We start from the raw sequence: 21,229 nt of genomic DNA, 5'->3' as shown, positions 1-21,229 counted from the left end.
TTTTACATAGTTTTTGTCTTGTTTTGTTTTTGTGTTCCTAGAGGTTAAACCCAGGGGTCCTCTACCACTGAACTTTATCTGTAGCCCTTTTTATTTTTATTTTGAGACAGAGTCTCATTAAGATGCTGAGGCTAAACTCAACCTTGTGATCCTCCTGCCTCAAACTTGCAAGTAGCTGGGATTATAGGCATACACCACCACCTCTAGTATATGTAGTTTCATGCAGAACTTTCTTTTTCCCAAAGAGTAATTTACCTACAATGTATCTAAGTTCAAGTAATAAGGTAGTCATCTAATGATGTAAGCTATTGTATTGTGAACCTGTTCTATTAATGTTTTTAAATTGAAACTTCGTAAGATTCTGAATTAGGCATGTGTCTTCATGTTGTATTTAGTTATCCAGCATTGATCGCTGAATGCTAAGTAACATTTAGAGAAAGTCATTTTGGTGGTATAGCACCCTGATTTTGTGATTCTCTTTTCTTTTTTTAAATTGGGTGGTTTTGTTGCCATTGGTTGCATGATGAGATTCAATAAGGTAAAGCAATTATTTTATGATTGCATACTGTTTTGGATTTATTTCTCTTGTGCAGAAGGAAATGTGTGGATTACAACTGAAACTCCACTGAAATCCATTGAAGACGTACAAGGTATGAAGGTCAATGGGACTAAGACGGATAATAATGAAGGACACAAGAATGGCCATGTGAGTAAAGGTCTCTCAGCTGGGTGCAGCGAATATCCAGAAGTAGACAAAATCATGACCCATGGTGAGGTTTCAGAAACCAGAACATTAGTTTCCTTAGAGCCTTTAACCTTTGTGGACACTGGATTAACAGAAGCAACTCCTAAAGAAAAAGAATGTGGAGAATTAAAAACTTGTCCTTCTTGGTTGTCATTATTACCAGGGAGCAGTACCATTTCCAAAGTGGACAATGGGAAAGAAGAATTGTGTAAATTAAGCCTTGTCTGTGAAGCAGATGACAATCACCAACAGATTCTTGGCCACCATAATGAAAACTGCGGTTCTTCATACGATAGTTCCACAGCTATGGGAAATGTAGATGCTGTAAAAATGTTGGAAGAAAATTATGAAATTTCATATTTCACACCAAGTTTATCTGATCCAGAATCCAGAACAACATCCTTAGAAAAATGTGGTTTTGAAAGTGATGGTTTGCTGAAGGAATTTGCTGAAAAGACAGACAGTTCCTATTTTTATGAGGACGATCAAAGCAAGAACTTGGCTTCTAGAGAAGAAAATGAAGAACAACTTTTGAATCCCAGGAGTGAAAGAGAGGAACTCTTTCTTATTAATTCTAGGCAACCAGAAAAGGATGCCAGTAATTATTGTTCTGGTGAAGAAGAAGCTGTTGATTCCCCTAAAGAAAATATTCACAATAATTGTTGCATTCAAGGCAGAACCCATACAGACAGCTCTTGTTCTTTAATGCCCAAGGCTTTTACTGAAACCACAGAAATAATGTTTAAAAAAAATGATTTGAAAATCACTTCAGATATTCAGGGTAGCTTGACAAACCCTGAGGACCATAGAGAAACTGTTACTAATATCAAGCAACCAGGTGGACACTGTGAAGAAAGCAGTTTTTCTTCCTTGGTGCAGATTGAAGAGCCAGAACAGACAACCACTAAAGAATTCAATTTGTTAAGTGAAAAGATTTATAGTAAAGACTCTGACGCCTTAGTCAGCATCCAGAGAAATCTGGAAGGTGACACCCAGTTAAATGAAGCATCATGTACTGATTTGCTGTCCAAAAGAAAATGTCTTATGACTTTAATGCCAAAAGATGATACAAGTTCTATATGTAATGAAGTATCAAAACCCAAGAAAGATATTGTTCAATTACCACCATCTCTAGGATTAGATTATAGATCTGAGTCAGAAAAAGTTATACAGACCTCACATAACAATAGTTCATCTTTAGATGAACAGAGCATTGTCCATGAGATGAATAAATCTTCTGGTACCAACAAATTGGTTGTAAACAAAGTAGAAAATGAATGTGTTTTAAATCAAGTGTCCCTTAATTCTCAAGACCATGTGAAGTTGCCAGCCAACTCCCTACTAAATGTAAACAGAGAGATGCCTTTAGCCACAGGCAAAGATGTCCAACAGAGCCAACATCCTCCATTAGATGATGGAGGATGTGTTATTGCTGATACTCAAATCATTCCCTGTAGAACAAAAATGAAAGACATCTCTCCACTAGGTGAAAAAACCTGTGGTGCCTCTTCAAACAGTCCTACCTTAAACATCAACCAAGGAAGCCTAGAAGGAAAAAAAGAAATGGCTGACTCAGGAGCAGAAGATCTACATCCCAGTTTTCTCCCAAGTACAAAAGAAGCAACTGGCTTTCCTCAAGCAGTTTCTGTTACAGAATGTCAAAATGTTCAATCTCAGGATATCCTCAGTTGTCACTGTATAAGAAACAATGCATCAGAAAAGAATATGTGTTTTGCTTGTGCTTCTTTTGAACCCAACAAAATCATCCTGAAAGTTGATAACTCTTCTGTAACAAAAAGTGAAGATGGATTTCTGCCTAATGATCACCACTCCCAAGGAACAGAAGACTCCATGGAAAATAGCACCCATAAAGTGAGTTGTACAAAGGAGAGTGAACTTGATAGGAGAGAAACTAATGGCAGCCTACTGGGAGTTAAGATCAGAAATGAAATGACAGCAGGAGTGTCAGATAGTGGAGCTTCAAACACAACCAGTCACACTATCAGTCACATCAAACCCAGTGAGAAAGGACCAGGTGGAAAGAAGACAGATACACCCAAAGAGACAGTATTTTATACATTTAACATCTCTGATTGTGCTACACGAGAACTAAACCAATCTGCAAACATTCCAAGCCCTGAAACATTCTTGGACCAGGCTTCTGCTGTTATGTTCTCCAGTTTTAAAAACATGAACCAAGTAATTGAAACACTTGATCAGAAGATAAGTGAAGTCCTTGACTGCCACAGTAACCAAAACAGACCAAATGAGTACAGAAATGAAGATAAATCAGCTGAGGAGGCACAAGATAGTAGCCAGAGAGAGACCAACATAGAGTCTAACAGAGAGGTAAACTACAACAAAAAAGACCCGAAAGCCAGTTCAAACAGTAATAACCCGCTGTCTTATGATAATCCAAAGGAAGGTGATTCAGAAGGAGACTTGGGAAATATTTCCAGCTCTGCAGAGTTGACAGAAGATATCATAGGCATGGTCAATGCTGACTATAATAAAAAGCCTATGGTAGGCATGGTGGACATGAAAGCATCTAGTATACTTGGTATTGATGTAAGGCAAGAGAGACTGGCATCCCAAAAAACCTCAAGGAATACCTCCTCTCCCTCGAGAGGAGAATTGAATGCCCCATTCATAGGAACAATTGAACAGGACTCATATCTTCCAAATGCTGCTGCTTCTCCAGTGGAATCTCTTAAAATAAAAAAATCATGTGAGGAGAAGGTTTGCAGATCTTTAAAAGACTGTGAAATGGAAGAGTGTCCAGATTCTTGTGCTCAGGATATGGGGTTAGTTACAGATCATGAACCAAATGTAAGAATACTGGGTAGAGTAAACATGTCTTTAAATTACATTTGTCATGAACACCAAGGTAAAGGATTATCTCTGAGAGAAACACAAGGAATAACTGAAGGATCAGAACTAGAATTAAATTCTGTATTAGGCAAGGAAACACTCTTTGAGATTTCCTCAAGAGACTTGATGTCTTCTAGGTGCCATGAAGAGACCTCTGTCTCCCCAGGGAGCATGAAATTCTTTGAGAAAATGTCTTTGTGTCTGTCTTCTCAAGAAAATTCAAAAACTGATACTAAGAGTAATGAAATTGACCCCAAAAATCTCTTTAAACCAAAAGATGGTGAAATGCTGTGTGAAACTATAGAAGACTACACAGTCCTGCCTGAGATGAAGGAAAGAGCTCTGAGGGATATGAGTAACCCTAGTGAAAGAGACAGTATGCAGATCAATGTGAAAAATAATATTTGCAAAGATTGTCACTCTCAGGAGAATTCCACTGATAGACTTTTGCCTTTGACAGCAGAAACAGCAATTAAAGTGAATAGAGAGGAAAGTGAAGATCCTCCAAGAGAAACATTGGGTCACTTAACTGCTGGGGAGGAATCTGAAGAGATGATTACCATAAAAGGTGATAATAGTGGTAATTTGAGCAAGAGTTCTCAGACCCACTTGAAATGCCAGGGCATTCATGCTGATGCTGAAAAACAACAAAGCCAGGGGGTTTTGGACTATATATTGCCAAAGGAAGAGAAACAAGTACATCAAAAAGGACCACATATGGTATTGGAACAATGCACATCATCTAATATGTTGTCTGATGAGGTACAAAATAAGAATCAACCTAAGGCTAACAAAGATGAGTTCACCCTGATGAAAGAAATCACCCTGTCAAAGCCAACCAAGGGCAACATTGCCAGACAGTTTCAGAAGTTGAAAGACACAAAGGAGGAAAGTTTATGTCATCCATTAAAGAAAGACATTGAGTTGTGCACAGGTCTTTGCCTTCCTGATGCCCTTCAGAAAGCACAAGACCCCAGGTCTGCTGGGTATGATCAAGTACATGGTGCCTTTGTGAACATTTCCTGTCATAAAGGAATGCTTCCCTTCAAGAAGCAGCCCCATCGAACATGTAAGAGAATTGCCTGTCAGGAGCCAGTCAGCATGGGGAGGAAAATAAGTAAAATCAAAAGTTCTGCCTTTGGAAAGAGTTCCTCTGATCCCATCCCCACAAAAGCACACAGACTTCTCAGCTCATGTGCTGCATCTGCTTCTGCTCGATTGGAACCCAAAACAGTACCTACCAAGAGCTTACTTAGCCACATACCAAAGCAGAGGACTGCTCCATTCCATCCCTTGAAGAGCCTGAATTTTAGGAAGCCTACCAAAGAATCAGCCTTACTAAACAAGCTGTCCATCCTTGCCTCCAAACTAGCCCCAGCCATAAAGACCCAGAAACTCAGATATCGGCGATGTTCCTCTGCACTTCTTCCAGTGGCTAAAAGCTACAAACGCCTCAGATACAAAAGGCTCCTGGATGGATTTTCATATAATGCAATGCAGCTGAATCCATATTTGGCAGCTAGTGGATGGGACAAGAGGATCAACAGTAAGCCCTTGGAACTTTATTCTCTCGAAGCCATCAAAAAGAGCTTCATAGATTTGAGCAACAAGATGCCATCATTATTGTTTGGTTCGGAAATCTTCCCAGTTTCTTTTCATGTAAAACTAGCCCCTGGTTATATGACTGAATCCTCACGGACTTTTCCTGAGCACTGTGCTCCAGCAAGGCTTGCCTTAGGAGAGGCCCCCCAGTGCCCATCTCAACCTCCCAAGTGGACCTTTTCTCTTTTCTTGTCCCATAATTGCCCTGGGATGGCCACATTCAGGGAAGACACTGGCCTCCATAGTCAGGCACACACTCAGGCTCCTCCACAGACTACAGCTCCTCTTCAAGACTATGGAGGCACTGCCATAGTCCAGACCAGAGCAGATTGCTCTGTCCTTGGCCTTCACACACTTCTTGCACTTTGTTCCCCGGGATGTTACCGAATCTGGACAAAAAAACGGAGCTTTTCTAGTCACATGCCTACCATGCAGAGGCTCTTCATGACCCAGTTTACACAGGGCTTGAAAGGGTTAAAGTCTCCAGCCTCTATAGCAGACAAGATCTTCTGTTCTCTGCCCTACTCGGTGGGTAGGGTGCTATCCATTTGGAGCCAGCATGGACCTTCCTCCTGCTCCTTCGAAATCTCTGCTGTCCATTCCAAGCGGCAATCAAGTCTGGGCACCACAAGCAGGTAAAATCTGTCCCTTGTTCTTTGCAAAAGTCCCATGTTTGCTTCCTCCCACTGGGGAGTGAAAAGGAACACCTCTGACAAGGTCATTTGCAGTCATCTCTGAATCTGTACTTGAGATTTATCTTGCCAGATCTCTGATGAGAAAAATTCAACAGTAATTCTCATGTGTGGATACCCATAATTGTCCTAGAAAATCTGCTCCCGTATTTTGTGTCATTCTTTTTTCTGTTCATTTTATTCTTCAAACCATCAGTCTTTTGAATCTCTTCTTTTATCCTCATGCCCCCAGTTTGCAAAGACAAAATGGTCATTACAAGTGAAAGACTATAAATAGTAACAATAGTAACAATAGCTTATAACTATATCTTGGTCACAAAGCATTACATAGCAGCATCTAACTCAGTTTTGGCATGTAAAGAATGCAGAATAAGTACTTTTTAGTGAAGGAATAAATTACGTAAGTATCAGCAAATCTAGTTTATGAACCTCTGCATTTCTTATTGTACTTTAGCAGAGAGCTAAATAAATAAAAAGGTTTTGGAAAAATACAGCAGAACATTGCTCATTGAATCCAAAGATGAATTGCTAATTGTGAGCACTTGTCCTATAGGTAAAAGAAAATACTCACTTTTGTGAAGGCAATGGTTATTGGGGATTGAACCCAGCAGCGCATAACCACTCAGCCACATTCTCAGCACTTATTTTTATTTTTATTTTGAGACAGGGTCTCACTATGTTGGTTAGGACCTTACTAAGGTGCCAAGTCTGGCCTCAAACTTGCCATCCTCCTGCATCAGCCTCCTGAATCACTGGGATTACAGGAGTGCACCATATCACCTGACTCCTTCTTACATTTAGCTTCTAATTTAATACTATAAATTCAAGTAGAAGGTGGAGAGGTGGTATTGATAGGGACTTTTTCTACTCATTGGCTATAAAATTGCTTTAACATCTTGTGCCTGGGCTCAGATAGTGTGTTTTTCTAAACACAATTAGAAGTGTTTTCCAGCAACAAAATACATAACCCCAGAAAACAAGATTTAACAGGTTGGAATAATTGTATGTTTTCATAGGATGTTTTCCTTTGACCCTTATTTTTCAGCACTCTGTACTCTGTAGTACAGGTTGGACAAGCATCAAGCATCTCTTTTTTGCCCTTTTATATTTATATATATATATATATACTGGAGATTGAACTGAGATGTGCTTTACCACTGAGCCCTACATCCCCAGCTCTTACTTTTTTTTTTTTTTTTTTTTTTCTTTTTGGTACTGGGGATTGAACTCAGGAGCACTCAACCACTGAGCCACATCCCCAGCCCTATTTTGTATTTTATTTAGAGACAGGGTTCCACTGAGTTGCGTAGTGCCTCACTTTTGCTAAAGCTGGCTTTGAACTCTTGATCTTCCTGCTTCAGCCTCCTGAGCTACCGTGATTACAGGCATGCGACACTGTACCCCGCTCCAGTCCTTACTTTTATTTTGAGACAAAGTCTAAATAAGTTGTTTAGGGCCTTGCTAAGTTTCTGGGGCTGGCTTTAAACTTGCAGTCTTTCTCCCTCAGCCCCCAGATTTGCTGGGATTACAATGCTGAGACTGAGGCACATTAAAGTTTCTTTCTAAGCTTAGTCCCTCAATTGATTAGGGTTTTTTTCTGAACTAGAACTAGGACCAAGATCTGCTGATTCCTGATTGGTTAGGTCTTTTTCCAGTATTTCACCCTGCCTTTCATTCCTTGGAGAAACCTGAATTATCTGTTTTTCCTAGCTACTAGGCATTCCTTTTTTTTTTTTTTTTTTTTTTTTGCTGTGCTGGGGATTGAACCTAGGGCCTTGTGCTTGGAAAGCAAGCACTCTACCAACTGAGCTATCTCCCCAGCCTTTTTTTTTTTTTTTTTTTTTTCTAAACTTGTTTTGTGGCACTGGAGATTGAACCCAGGGCCTCACCCTTGCTAGACAAGTGCTCTACCACTAAGCTATATCCCTGACCCTTATTTTATTTTTTCTTAGTGCTGGGGATTGAACTCACAGCCTCGTGCATACTAGATTGGACTCTACCACTGTCTATGTCCCCAGCCCTTTTATTTTGAGATAGGTCTCCCCAAGTTGCTCAGATTGTTCTCAATCTTGCAGTCTTCCTGCCTTAACTTCCCAAGTAACTGGGGTTACAGGTGTGTGCCACCATGCCTAGCTTCAAATTCTTCCTGTTTCTAAGAGGAAATAGATTGTTTGGTCATCATATAAATATCTTGTTAATGAAGCGTGTTCCAAGGTTGTATTGATTGACTGATTGTGCTAGGGATTGAACCCAGGGGTACTTTATCACTAGCTACATTCCCAGCCCTTTTTATTTTATTTTGAGACAGGGTCTCAGTAAGTTGCTGAGACTGGTCTCGAACTTGCGATCCTCCTGCCTCAACTTCCTGAGTTGCTGGGATTACAGGCATGCACTACCGCACCCAGCCTATGAATGCTTCTGTAAGTTATTAATGCTGTTGTTGTTGTTTCATCTATAAATATATAGATTGTAATTATAAAGGAATAAACTTATCAATTTTCTTCCACATAGCCATGTTTTATGTGCCACTTGGCTAAAGAAAATGTTTCTCCCTATGTTTCTCTGTATGGAGAAACATAAGGTTATACAGAATGGTGAATTTTAACAGTTAATACTGAAATGAGTAGTGCAAGATATTTTTTACTTTTATTTTATTTTTGTACTGGGGATTGAAACAGAGGTGCTTTAACACTAAGCTGTACCCCCAGTCCTTTTATTTTTTTTTAGTTTGAAACAGGGTCTCGCTAAGTTGCTGAGGGCCTCACTAAATTGTTGAGGCTGGTCTTGAACTTGAGATCCTCCTATCTCAGCCTCCCAAGTCACTGGAATTACAGGCATGAGCCACCATCCAAGCTATCTTTAAATCTTTAATATACATACTAAACAACTTGATGAAAAGGTATAAGGCCCAAATTCATTCTTGTTCCCCTCCTTTCTCTTACTGCCCTCTTTGTTTCTCTCTCTACCTTCTTTCCATTTAAGTTAGAAAATAATCTTCTTGTAAGTCTGCATCTGTTCCAGTGATGGGCACATAAGTTTATTTTTCATGAATTGGGAGGTTTTACTGGGAGGTTTCCGTCTTTCTTGGGGACTTTTTACTATGTGGTAATACCCTCAATAGCTCAGAATCCTTTCCTGTTGTCTCACTTCTATAACCTGCTGCTTTTCTATTTTTGATTCACTTCAGCCACACCGTGTTACCATATGTGCCTCTTCCAGGCATGGAAGTTACATATAACACCAGCAGCAGTCAGATGAGGTAAGCCTCTGGCATACAAGTCTTCAATTGTAGAGGCGCGTGTGTGTTAGAGAGAGAAAGAGAGAGAGATTCTTGTCCCTGTAAACCCAATCTGCCTCTCTCAGCTGAGAGATTAAAATGTGCTATATTTTAAGTAGCAATCAGGGATGTATAATCAACACTTTTTAGTTTAAAAAAGTAAAAATTATTAACCAGCTTATCATGTCAGGAGTCCCTCTCATTTTAGGACTTGTCACTTAGACAACTTTATTCCCTGGATGCGACTGATCTTAGCATTATTTGTTCATTCCACTAAATGTGTTCTCCCCTCCAAAAGTACATTTTGTTTTACATTTTTCCTTAAAAAATTCTGTAGACCAATGAAATGGATTGACCACATTCTTATATTTCACATATGTAGACCCAGGCTATATCAATGTGATTAGAACATAGGCTGAATGGAGATGTTATTTCTGCAAAGTAGGGATGTCTTCAGTTCTAGTATGGATGTCAAAAAAGTGAATGTGCTGGAAGTAGAAAGTGAACCCCTCTCATATGGTTCTTCTCTGGCTTTCTCTCTCTGTGGTGCTAGGCTAGAGCCTGTATTCACTGCCTTGGTACCAAAGTCTTGCTTGGTAACAGAACCAGCTGTCAGCAAGCTCCTGCTTTCAGGCTCTGAGTTCCCAATTCCTGAGTTTGATGAGCTGGATGGTGTGACAGCAGCATGCCCCCAACCACAGAGCAACCCTCCAGAACAGAAAGAGGTAAATGTGAAGTGCCAGTGGGGTAAGGTGGTGATGACATTGAGGTCTCCATTGTTGACTCACATAGCATGTTAGGTACAGACTAACCACCTAAAAGTCTTGATTCAGCCACCTTTAGTTTCAGCTAACTGTCAGAGAATACTACTTATGAGTTTTTCCTACTTAGTCAGTAAAGAATGGATTTCCTTTATTATTTATTTATCTTAGTTTACTTTTAGAGACAGGTTTCACTATGTTTCCCAGGATGGCCTCAAATTCTGAGCACAAGTGATCCTCCTGCCTGAGCCTTTCAAGTAGCTGGGACTGCAGGCGAGCACCACAAATTCAGCTTCAGTTTTTTTATTTGCACTGTTTTCCAGATCCTTTTTTCTTGGTGACAACATTTAACAGTGTTTTATAGAGACTAGGGCCCAAAGAACCACTTGTGCCAGCAAATGATGGTATTCTTTTTTGTTTGTTTGTTACTGGTATTCTGTTTGTTTGTGGTACTAGGGGTTGAGCCCAGGGACACACTCTACCACTTTTATATCCTCAGACCATTTTTATTTTTCTTTTTGATACCAGGGATTAAACCCAGGAGCACTTAGCCACGAGCCACATCCCCAAGCCATTTTTTTAAAATATTTTTTCAGTTGTGGATGGACACAATACCCTTATTTTGTTTATTTTTATGTGGTGCTAAGAATCAAACCCAGTACCTCACACGTGCTAGGCAAGAGCTCTACCACTGAGCCACAACCTCAACCCCTTTTTATTTTTATTGTTTTTATTTTGAGGCAAGGTCTTACTAAGTTGCTTAGGGCCTCACTAAATTACTGAGACTGGCTTTGAACTTCTGGTCCTCCTGCCTAGGCTTCCTGAGCCACTGGGCTTACAAGTATGTGCCACCATGCCAACTTATTTTTTATTTTGAGACAGTGTCTCACTAAATTGCTGGGGCTAACCTTGAACTTGAGGTTTTCCCGCCTTAGCCTCCCAAGTAGCTGGGATTACAGGTACATGCTCTACCACACCCAGCAGTGTTGTTCAATTTTGCAAAATCTGCTGCCTCCACTGACCGCAAATTTTATGAATTAACAATCTCAATGTTTGAACTCAATATACAATTCTGCTTTAATGATGTAAAAGGGGTAGTTGCTAAAAACAGCATAAGTAGGAGGAAGAGCTTTGTTATGAGCTACTCATTAGATTGTCTGTACTGAGGATGCCACATCTTGAGTGTCAAGAAAAGGAACTTTATTCAAAATGTTTTTACACCTTGACCATTTTTTTTCTTAATCCATAAAAACAGGCTGAGCCAGAGAAGAGACTAAAGAAAGTCTCGCAGATTCGCATTCGGAAAACCATTCCTAAACCAGATCCTAATCTTACCCCAATGGGCCTTCCTCGACCTAAAAGGTGAGCTCCTCTTCTAATACAAATTGCATTTTCTTGTGTGTATATGTGTGTCTGTTGCTGCAGGTTGAACCAGGGCCTCAAGCATGCCAGGCAAGCACTTTTCCACCCATCTATATCTCTAGCCCCCTGGGTTTACTTTTTTTCAAAAATCTTTCAAAAATATAGTTGTCATGCCCAACTCTTAACATGTCCTTTTTTGTTTGTTTTTCTTTTTGGTATTGGGGATTGAACCCAGGGGTGCTTTACCACTGAGCACATCCCCAGCCCTTTTTATTTTTTATTTTGACATGGTCTCACTGAGTTACTTAGGGCCTCACTAAGTTGCTGAGACTGGCCTCAAACTTGCATTCCTCCTGCCTCAGTAGCTGGGATTGCAGACTTACAGCACCATACTCAGCTCAATGTGTGTGTGAGTTTGTTTGTTTGTTGCTTTGAGGCTTTTTCCCCCCTTTTTTGGGGGAGGTACAGAGAATTGAACCAAGGGATGCTTAACTGCCATGCCCAGCAATATTTTATGTATTTTTATCTTACCTTTGTTTTGGTTCTGGGGATTGAAACCAGGGCCTTGCACCACAGGCAAAAGCACCTGCTTTACCAATGAATTATACCTAATCCCTTACAGTTGTTTTATTCATCACCCTATAATATATATTTCAAGAGAAAATTTTAAATATTTCTAATATCCTATATTGAATAATATTTACTACTAGAATGATATAAAATTCAGCATCAGTTTTATTTATTTATTTATTTATTTATTTTTTGGGGGGGTGCTGGGGATCGAACCCAGGGCCTTGTACTTGCAAGGCAAGCACTCTACCGACTGAGCTATCTCCCCAGCCCCATCAGTTTTATTTTTTTCTGCATTTTTTAATTGGTATACTATGATTCTACATAATGAAAGCATTTCATGCATAGTATAACAATATAATTTGGCCAGTATCACTCCCAGCACGTCCCTCCTCCTTTACCACCTACCACGCATTGGTCTCTTTCCTCTGCTGATCTTCCTTTGACTTTCATGAGAGCTGTCCCTGCCTTTCTTTTCCTTTATCCTCTCTAGATTCCACATATGAGAGAAAACATATGACCCTTAGCCTTATGAGTTTGACTTATTTTGCTTAACATAATTGTCTCTAGTTCCATCCATCTTCTGCTGATAACATCATTTCATTTTTCCTTATGACTGAATAAAACCCCATTGTACATACCACATTTTCTTTATCCATTCATCCATTGATGGACATCTCGGATGCTTCCATAGTTTGACTATTGTGAATTGTGTTGCTATAAACATGGGTATGCATGTATCACTGAAGTATGATGACTTTAATTCTTCAGGGATGGTATATTCTCCAAGGAGTCGTACAGCTGGGTCAGATGGTGGTTCATGCCTTATCTTTTGAGGAATCTTCATGCTGATTTTTATAGTGGTTGTACTAATTTACAGTAACACCAACAGTGTAAAAATGTTCCTTTTTCTTCACATCCTCTCCAGCATTTATTATTTGTATTCTTGAGGACAGCTGTTCTGCCTGGTGTGAGATCAGCATCAGTTGTATTCTGTCTTGATAAATAAGTGTTTGGAAGTACAGAGAGTTTTAATAAAATCAAGTCATTCAATTACTTTAACCTTTGTCAAGTGACTTGGTCAAAGATCACAGTGACCTGTCATCATTATATTTAATGAAAGCACTGAAATCATAAGGATAAAAGCACTGAATCATGAAGATTCTGTTACCCAGGCATTGAAATCAATTTTTATTGTCTCAGTGTCTGAGAAGGATATCAGATAGATCCAGTAACTGTCAAATGCCCCAGAAGTTTGTATGTTACTGCTTAGAAGTACTTTATTTAATTCAATATACAGAAAGGGTGTTGGAAAAGAGAATTTTTTAAAAATTTACCTAAAGATTTCTTTATCTTTTGACAAAATATTTTTCTTACTTTGTTGGAAATATTTTTAAATCCTTGAAGTTGCATATTTAGTGTGTTAAATTTATGAAAAATCCTTGACATGCAATTTAATTGGCAAAAGCAGTTTGTTATTCAAGCCTGTCAATGAAATCGTTTTTTCTAACTTTTCCATTTTGCAATTCAAGTAAGTGTGTTAATTGTACTTTTAAGAAAAAAATACAAAACGCTGAAATTAGATTACAAGGCAGGCACAGTGGCCCGTGCCCATAATCCCAGCTATTTCAGACCAAGGCAGGGAGATCACAAGTTTAAGGCCCGCCTGGGCAATTTAGTGAGACCCTATCACAAAATTATTAAAAAAAAAAAAAAAAAAAAACCAAAAAAAAAACTGGACTGTAGCTCAGTGGTACAGCACTTGCCTAACAATTGCAAAGTCCTGGGTTCAGTTCCTTATAACAAAAAAGAAAAATAGATTGTGGAACATTCAGGATAGATTTTTAAAGACCATAAAGTCAAAATGAAAGTCATATAATTATAATATTTTATTAAAACAACATTATGACATTATGATGCTTTTCTCATGACTGAATGTATAATAAAGCAACATAAAATATAGCTAAACTGTAAATGAAACAAGTATGGTAGAAAGCATATTGCTTCAATTAATCAAGCTATTAATAGATTTTTAAGAACAATTAAGAATCATGGAAAAAATCAGAAATCCCTTAATTTATGTAAATCATGGTTGCTTCTATAACAATTGTAGGAAAAAAGGTCAATTAAGTCAAATGTTTCAGCATGACAATTCATAAAATTTTTGGGTTTGATAATAATAGAAATTGTAATGTGAAATAAGGATTAATTGGATTAAATATTTCAATGTATGATTTGATAAAATCATACATTTGAAAGAAATAACTTTTAGTTGTTCTTTTTTTTAATGTGGTGCTAAGGATCAAACCCAGTGCCTCACATGTGCTAGGCAAGAATTCTACCACAGAGCCACAACCCCAACCCCAAGTTATTCATTTATTTATTTTATTTTTTGCAGTACTGTGGATCAAACCTAGGGCTCTGTGTGTGCTAGGCAAACACTCTTCCACTTGCCACATCCCCCAGCCCTATTTATTTTTTGCCATGCTGGGATTTGAACCTAAGACCTTGTGTGTGATAGACAAGTGAACTGAGCTATGTCCCCAAGCCAGTAATTATTTGATAGTCCTAATAAATATTCCAGGCTTTTTTTTTAATTGGTATTGGGTAATAAACCAAGGAAGGGCTCTCCATACACTGGACATTTTCCAATCATTGAGCTTCATCCTCAGCCCTTTTTATTTTATTTTTAGACAGTGTATCACTAAATTGCTCAGCTTGATCTTGAAATTGCAGATCCTCCTGCTTCAACACCCCAAGGAACTGGGATTTCAGGCATTTGCCCCTTCACCCAGCTAGGTCTTTTTATTAAGTAGATATTATTTGATAATTAGAGTAAACAAAGTCAAGTCACTCTAACAAACTTTAACTCCACAAGATATCTGAAATCAGAATATTCAAACTCCAGCCCAAGAACATATTTTTAAAGACTGTTCTTTTTTTTTTTTTTTTTGGTCTTATTTTTATCTTTGACACATAGTAATTATACAAATATATGGAGTTCAGTGTGATGTTTCTGTACATGTTGTATGCATTATATAATGATCAGATCAAGATAAATATATTTCCTCAAATATTTATCACTTCTCTGTGGTTAAGGAGTCAAAATCTTCCTTTTTGATATAAACAACATTATTGTTAACTGTAATTACCCTACTATGCCATAGAACAACAGAAGTTATTCTTCCTATCTAACTGTAACTTAATACCTAATGACCAACTTCTCCCAAATCTCTCCCCCTAGAGTCTGGTAACTACAATGCTACTCTTAACTTATATGAGATGGATTTTGTGAGATTGCCCATATAAGTGAGGTCATGTGGCATTTGTCTTTTTGGGTCTGGCTAATTTCATTTAACAAAAGTCTTCCAGGTTCATCTGTATTGTCACAGATAATAGGGTTCCATCCTTTTTTTTAATGGCTCAATAGTATTTTCTTATATATATAAAGAACCTTTTCTTTAGCCATTCACCTGTTAATCGATACTTAGGTTGATTCTGTGTCTTAGCTGTTGTCAGTATTATCACAGTAAACTTGAGTATGCAGATATGCTGATAGATAACTTCCATATACCGATTTCATTTTCTTTAGCCATGTACTCACTAGTGGGATTGCTGGGGTCATATTGTATTTCCATTTATATTTTGAGGAACCTCCATACTTTCCTCCTGCTATTAATGGAAATTACATTACCACTGATAGTGTGTGAGGGTTCCTTTTATTCCACATCATCACCAGTACTTGCTTTCTTGTCTTTTTGATAATAACCCCATTCTAATCAAGAGTGAGGTGATATCTCATTGTGGTTTTGTGGGTATTTCTCTGATTGGTGTAGTTGAATATTTTATCATATACCTGTTGTACATTTGCTTTTTTTTTTTTTTTTGCAGTGCTGGGGATCCAATATCACGCTGTTATAATTACTGTAACTTTGTAGTATGTTTTGAAATAAGTTTTCTAATACTTGAAGCTTTCTTTCTGTATTTTTTTAAGCTACTCTTAAGGGAACTGTGTATAAAATGGGTAAAGATAAGTCTTAGATATATTTACAGTAACTTCATTAATCACTGAATTGAGCTTAGCAAAATCAAATGATTTGATTCATATATAGAAGTAGAATTCAAGATAGATGGGGGCTGTTCTGAAAGAATTTGTGGGATTGGAGGAACTTGACATTTCTCAGATTTATCAATGGTAGAACACTTCTCAGATATATCAATTGTAGAAACTAAAGATTGAGAGATTATTTTGCCTAAAGCTGGGTTCTTGTGTCCTCTGTGGAACATCTAAACAGAGGAAGCTTAATACTGAGTATTGGACTATGATGGAAGAGTACCATAAATCTAAAGACAATTCTGAAGGGTACTCTAGGACTGAGGGACAAACTTGGAACAGGCACCACTTCCCGAAACTTAGAGTTGGTACTTTGTTGGAGAAGGTGTGACTGCAGCCTATCAGATGACTGGGTTGCAGAGGCCAGAGCTGGTCAAGTGGGAAAGCAAACTTTTGGAGCACACACAAGCTAATGCTGGCAGGAACACATGCAGAAGAAATTGGGGTGCTGCTGTGATGCAAAGCCTGGAGCACATGGTGTTTGCACAAGGGCCAGGAGAAATAACCCCCAAGAAGTCAGGGTGCCACTAAGGGTATAAGGCCTGGAATGCCCTCTGTGTAGAACATGCAGCAAGGTGGTCAGCAGGATAGGACTGTGAAGTCACTGGGAGACTACATCCTCTGTGTAAGGCAAAACTGGTTCAGATAATCCTCAGATACCCCCATGTACATGCATCACTTATGGACCACATGAGAGTGGTAAGGAGAAGAACTCAGCAGAGTTCAGAAGAGAAACTCCCTTTGTCCTGCATTGTTCCTCCAGCACTGCCTCCTTTTGTTTTGTTTTGTTGTTGTTGTCTTATTTTTTTGTGGTACTGGGCAATGAACCCACTACCTTGTGCATGCTAGGCAAGCACTCTTAACAACTGAGCTACATCCTCAGCCCTTCAGCACCTTCTTCTGAACAAACAGTATCATATTCACTGTGTAGGAGAAATGCTTAAGGGACCCAAGGTTCCCTTATCATAGAGCATATATTGAAGCTCAGATTTTGAGGAGAAGCAATAATATGATAATTGGAAGATTGCAGTCAACAATAAAAGGTAAACACATTCACTTCTGGAACTGTTCTTTGAAAAAGAGATTTGAATAAATGGAATAGAGTTTTAACACAAAGTTCCTGTGAAGAAGTAAGAATAGGCAGGGAAGTTCAGAAAAGGAGTGACATAAGAATACTAGTCCCAAGAAATATTAAAATAAAGGACTGGGAATGTGTGCTCACTGGTAGAGTGTGTGAGACCCTGAATTCAATCCCGAGCACTGCAAAAAATATATTGTAAGTCTTAGTAATTAGTCAGAACATAAATCTACACATTGGTAAAACAGAATAGAAAGTCCAGAAACAGATGCTAATACATTGAGAAATTTAAGAATAATAAAGTTGGATCTCTATCTTATACCATTCACTAGAATAAACTCCAAATGAAACAAACTGTAGTATAAACAGATTATAAGGATATATGAAGAAACCATAGGAAATTTCTAACTGGAGTGGCCAACTATAAGACAAGTCTAGAATTCATAAAAGACTAAAACATGCATTACATTAAAATACGGAAATTCTGGAGAAGAATAAACACACAGATGCATATCCAAGAGGGTTAATTTCCATATACACATACACCCATAGCTTCTAAGATTTTTTTAGCTTCTAAAAATTGAAAAGAAAAATCACCGGAAATTCCATCAAAAATATTTATGAGTAGGTTGTCCACAGATAAGGAAATGCAAATGGCTCTTAAACACAGGCAAAAATGATAATTCACATATCTAGTGAAAAAACTAAAAGAAATATTCTGTCACTACTCTTGTACATCTACTAAATTGACTGATAGGAAGCTTGATAATCAACACATTGCTTTTGAAGAATTGTACCAAACAAAACTAGAAGTGCCCAAACCTAGGCCAGCCATGGTGGGACACATCTGTAATCCAAGCTACTCAGGCAGAAGGATGACAAATTTAAGGCCAACCTGAGCAACTTACCAAGTCTGTCTCAAAATAAAAATTTCAAAGAAGCGTTGAGGGTCTAGGTCAGTGGTAGAGCACTTTCTAGCATAGATAAGGTGCTGGATTTGGTTCCCAATATCACAAAAAAAGAAAAGGCAATGTATAGATCTGTTGAGGCAATAATTCTATTTCTAATAATTTATCATTTCTGTATTTAAGAAAAGACATGTATAAAGCTATTCACTAAATCATTGTAACAACAAAAGATTGAAAACGTTTCCGCAAAAGACTGATTAAATATAGTACATTAATTCAGAAGAATAAAATGCCATATAGTCTTTAAAACAGAAAACAAGGGCAGGGGGGTGTAGCCCCATGGTAGAACTTAGCATCTACAAGGGTCTGAGTTCAATCCCTAGGACCACAAAAAAATAAAAATAAAAATAAAACCACCACCACCACCAGGATGCAGTACTTTGTGTACAAGAAACCAGACTCCTTTGTATAACAGTGTGAGTGGTTCTCTCACATAATATTACACTAGAGCCAACCTGTCTATAGAATGCTGCATTTGGAATAGTACAAAAGGGATTTTAGGGACGTAATCTTTTTTGCAGTGTAGGGAATCAAACCCTGAGCCTCAAGTACTTGAGCTTGCCAAGTACTCTACCTCTGACATTACGTCCCCAGCCCTAAATGTTTTTCTTTTTTTCTTTTCATTCTTTCTTTTTTTTTTTTTCTTTTCTTTTCTTTTCTTTTCTTTTCTCTTCTTTTCTTTTCTTTTCTTTTCTCTTCTTTTCTTTTCTTTTCTTTTGCAGGACTGGGGGTTGAACCCAGGGATACCCTACCACCTTGCTATATTCCCATGCCTTTTGACTTTTTTTGAGACAGTCTCTCTAAATTGCCTAGGCTGGCCTTGAATTAAATTGTAATCCTCTTGTCTCAGACTCATGAGTCTCCAGGATTCCATACCTGGCCCTAAATGTTTCTTCACACTTCTGTTTTACATAAACCGTTTCTGCACTTAGATCTACCATAACTCTCTAAGGGATGGGGGGTGTTGCTGGGAATTGAACCCAAGGTTTCTTAAATGGTAAACCTACCCTCCACCACTGAGCTGCACCTCCAGCTGCCAAACATATTTATAAATTAGATGCATAATTTCTCAGAAACTAAATTTGAACTTACCCCAAATGCCTGATGTCTTGGCCTTATGTATAATTTTCTTTGCTTTAGGTCAAAGTATAAAAGCCATTGTCACCCAAGCACTTTGGTCCCCTAGGTATTTTCTAGGCCAGAAAACATTTTCAAAAATTTGAGCTATATGCTGCTTAATTTATACCAACATATCTCAGCACCAAGACCATACCTTGCTCTAAGGGTGGAGTTCATTTGTGTGTGTGGTGTGTGTGCGTGTGCGCACATTGATAGGGATTGAGCCCACAGCCTTCTGCATGTGAGGCAAGCACTCTACCAACTGAGCTATATCCTAGCCCCAAGGGCGTATTGTAGTTCAGTAACAGAACATGTGCTTATTAGTATGCATGAGATCCTGGGTTCCAAGCCTAGTACCAAAAAGAAAAACAAAAAACATGCCAGTTTTCAGTGCCTTCCTCACTTCTGTGAAAACTGCATCAATCTTGTGTTGTAGAAATGTACTAATTTGAATTGTGTTTAAATTTCTGCCACAGTTTCATCATAAAATGGTGTGGCCAAAACTACTCTTGAAGAGTCAGTGGCTGAGATTTGTCACAAAGCCAGAACTAGGATTTTGTTTGTTTTTGTTTTTGGTGCTTGAGACCAAAAACAAACCTAGGGTCTAAACCTAAGGTCTTATGCATGCTATGGACATGCTTTACTACTGAGCAACACCCCCAGTCTCAGAATTCAGTTTTTCTCATTCCAGGTTCAGTGTTCTCTTTACACTGTATCTTATAGGGTTGTGTTTGTTTTTCTTGTTGTTTTATGTTTTTGTGGTTCTGGGAATACCAAACATAGGGCCTCTACAAGCTGGCAAGTACTCTACCCCTGGGCTACATCCCCAGCTGTTAACATTTGAGTAATTCAAAATAAAACCTAAATAACGGTTTTAACAATAGATTAAGTAGAGCTAAATAAGTTAATGTACAGAAGAATACATTGGAACAAATTTTTGAGAAGGAAATATAGAAACAAAAATGTGGAAAATATATTAAAAGGAGGTTAGGAAGTAAAGAGAGGAGAATTAAGATCTAGGAGCATAGTTTTGGAAAGATAAAGGGTAATAAAAGATGGAATACTGAGCAGGATCAATAAAAAAGAATATATTTCATAGCTAATTACAACATTAGAAAATTATAGAATTTCAAAGACAGATCTTAAAGGGAACAAAGAACATTATGAATATAGACATGAAAATCCTCAGCAAAATACTAGTAAGCTATTTCATGCTTTTATAATTATGTCAAAATGAACCCCAATATTATGTATATTTGTAATGAACTAATAAAAAATTTTCAGGGAAAAAAATACTAGCAAACTGAATCCAACAGTATATAAAAATCCCCAAAAGGATTTATCCTAGGAAGACAAGATTGGTTGAACATAGGAAATCAATGTAATGTGCCATAGTAATAGAATAGACGAAGTTATAACCACATGATTGTCTTAACAGATGCAGAAAAATTATGCAAAAAAGTCTAACCTCCTTTCATGATAAGTAACACTCTGCAGCCAGGCGCTATGGTGCATGCCTTTAATCCCAGCAGGTTGGGAGACTGAGATAGGAGGATGGTGAGTTCAAAGCCAGCCTCAGCAACAGTGAGGTGCTAAGCAACTCAGTGAGACCCTGTCTCTAAATAAAATACAAAATAGAGCTGGGGATGTGGCTCAGTGGTTGAATGCCCCAGAGTTCAATCCCCAGTACCAAAAAGAAAAAAGAAAGACTCTGCAAACTTAGAGTAGATGGGAACATCCTCAAATTAATCTACAAAAAACCTGCAGCTTGAATCATACTTATGGTAAAAGACAGAAAGCTTTACTCTAAGATGAGAAACAAAACAAGATTATGTTCTCTCACCATTTCTAGTTAATAGTCTACTGGAGTTTTTAGCCAGGGCAATTAATCGTGATAATAAAATGCTGAGCTCAGGGTATAGCTCAGTAGTAGAACATTTGCCTAACATGTAGAAGGTCCTGACTTCAATACTCAGCACTGCAAAATAATAATAGTAATAATAATAATAATAAATAAAATAAATAGCATTCATATTGTAAAGGAAGTAAAACTAGTAACATGAAAACATC

The 21,229-nt window shown here is 38.1% G+C and overlaps 1 protein-coding gene across 3 annotated transcripts in view; it reads left to right on the top strand.

The window, feature by feature from the left end:
- The window catches only part of Prr14l (proline rich 14 like), a 71,016-nt gene that overhangs the window by 39,815 nt on the left and 9,972 nt on the right, over positions 1-21,229 (top strand). For 2 of the 3 annotated variants that reach the window (XM_047561098.1, XM_047561099.1), the window contains 4 exons: positions 594-5,853; positions 9,098-9,169; positions 9,741-9,912; positions 11,204-11,310. In XM_047561098.1, the coding sequence (XP_047417054.1) occupies positions 594-5,853; positions 9,098-9,169; positions 9,741-9,912; positions 11,204-11,310 (5,611 nt within the window). Of the gene's footprint in view, positions 1-593; positions 5,854-8,218; positions 8,331-9,097; positions 9,170-9,740; positions 9,913-11,203; positions 11,311-21,229 lie in introns of those variants that run through there. The other variant, XR_007109801.1, reaches the window with a different exon arrangement.

Source organism: Sciurus carolinensis, chromosome 8, assembly GCF_902686445.1.
Source record: "Sciurus carolinensis chromosome 8, mSciCar1.2, whole genome shotgun sequence".
Lineage (NCBI taxonomy): Eukaryota > Metazoa > Chordata > Mammalia > Rodentia > Sciuridae > Sciurus > Sciurus carolinensis.
This window is presented reverse-complemented; position numbering and strand designations above follow the sequence as displayed.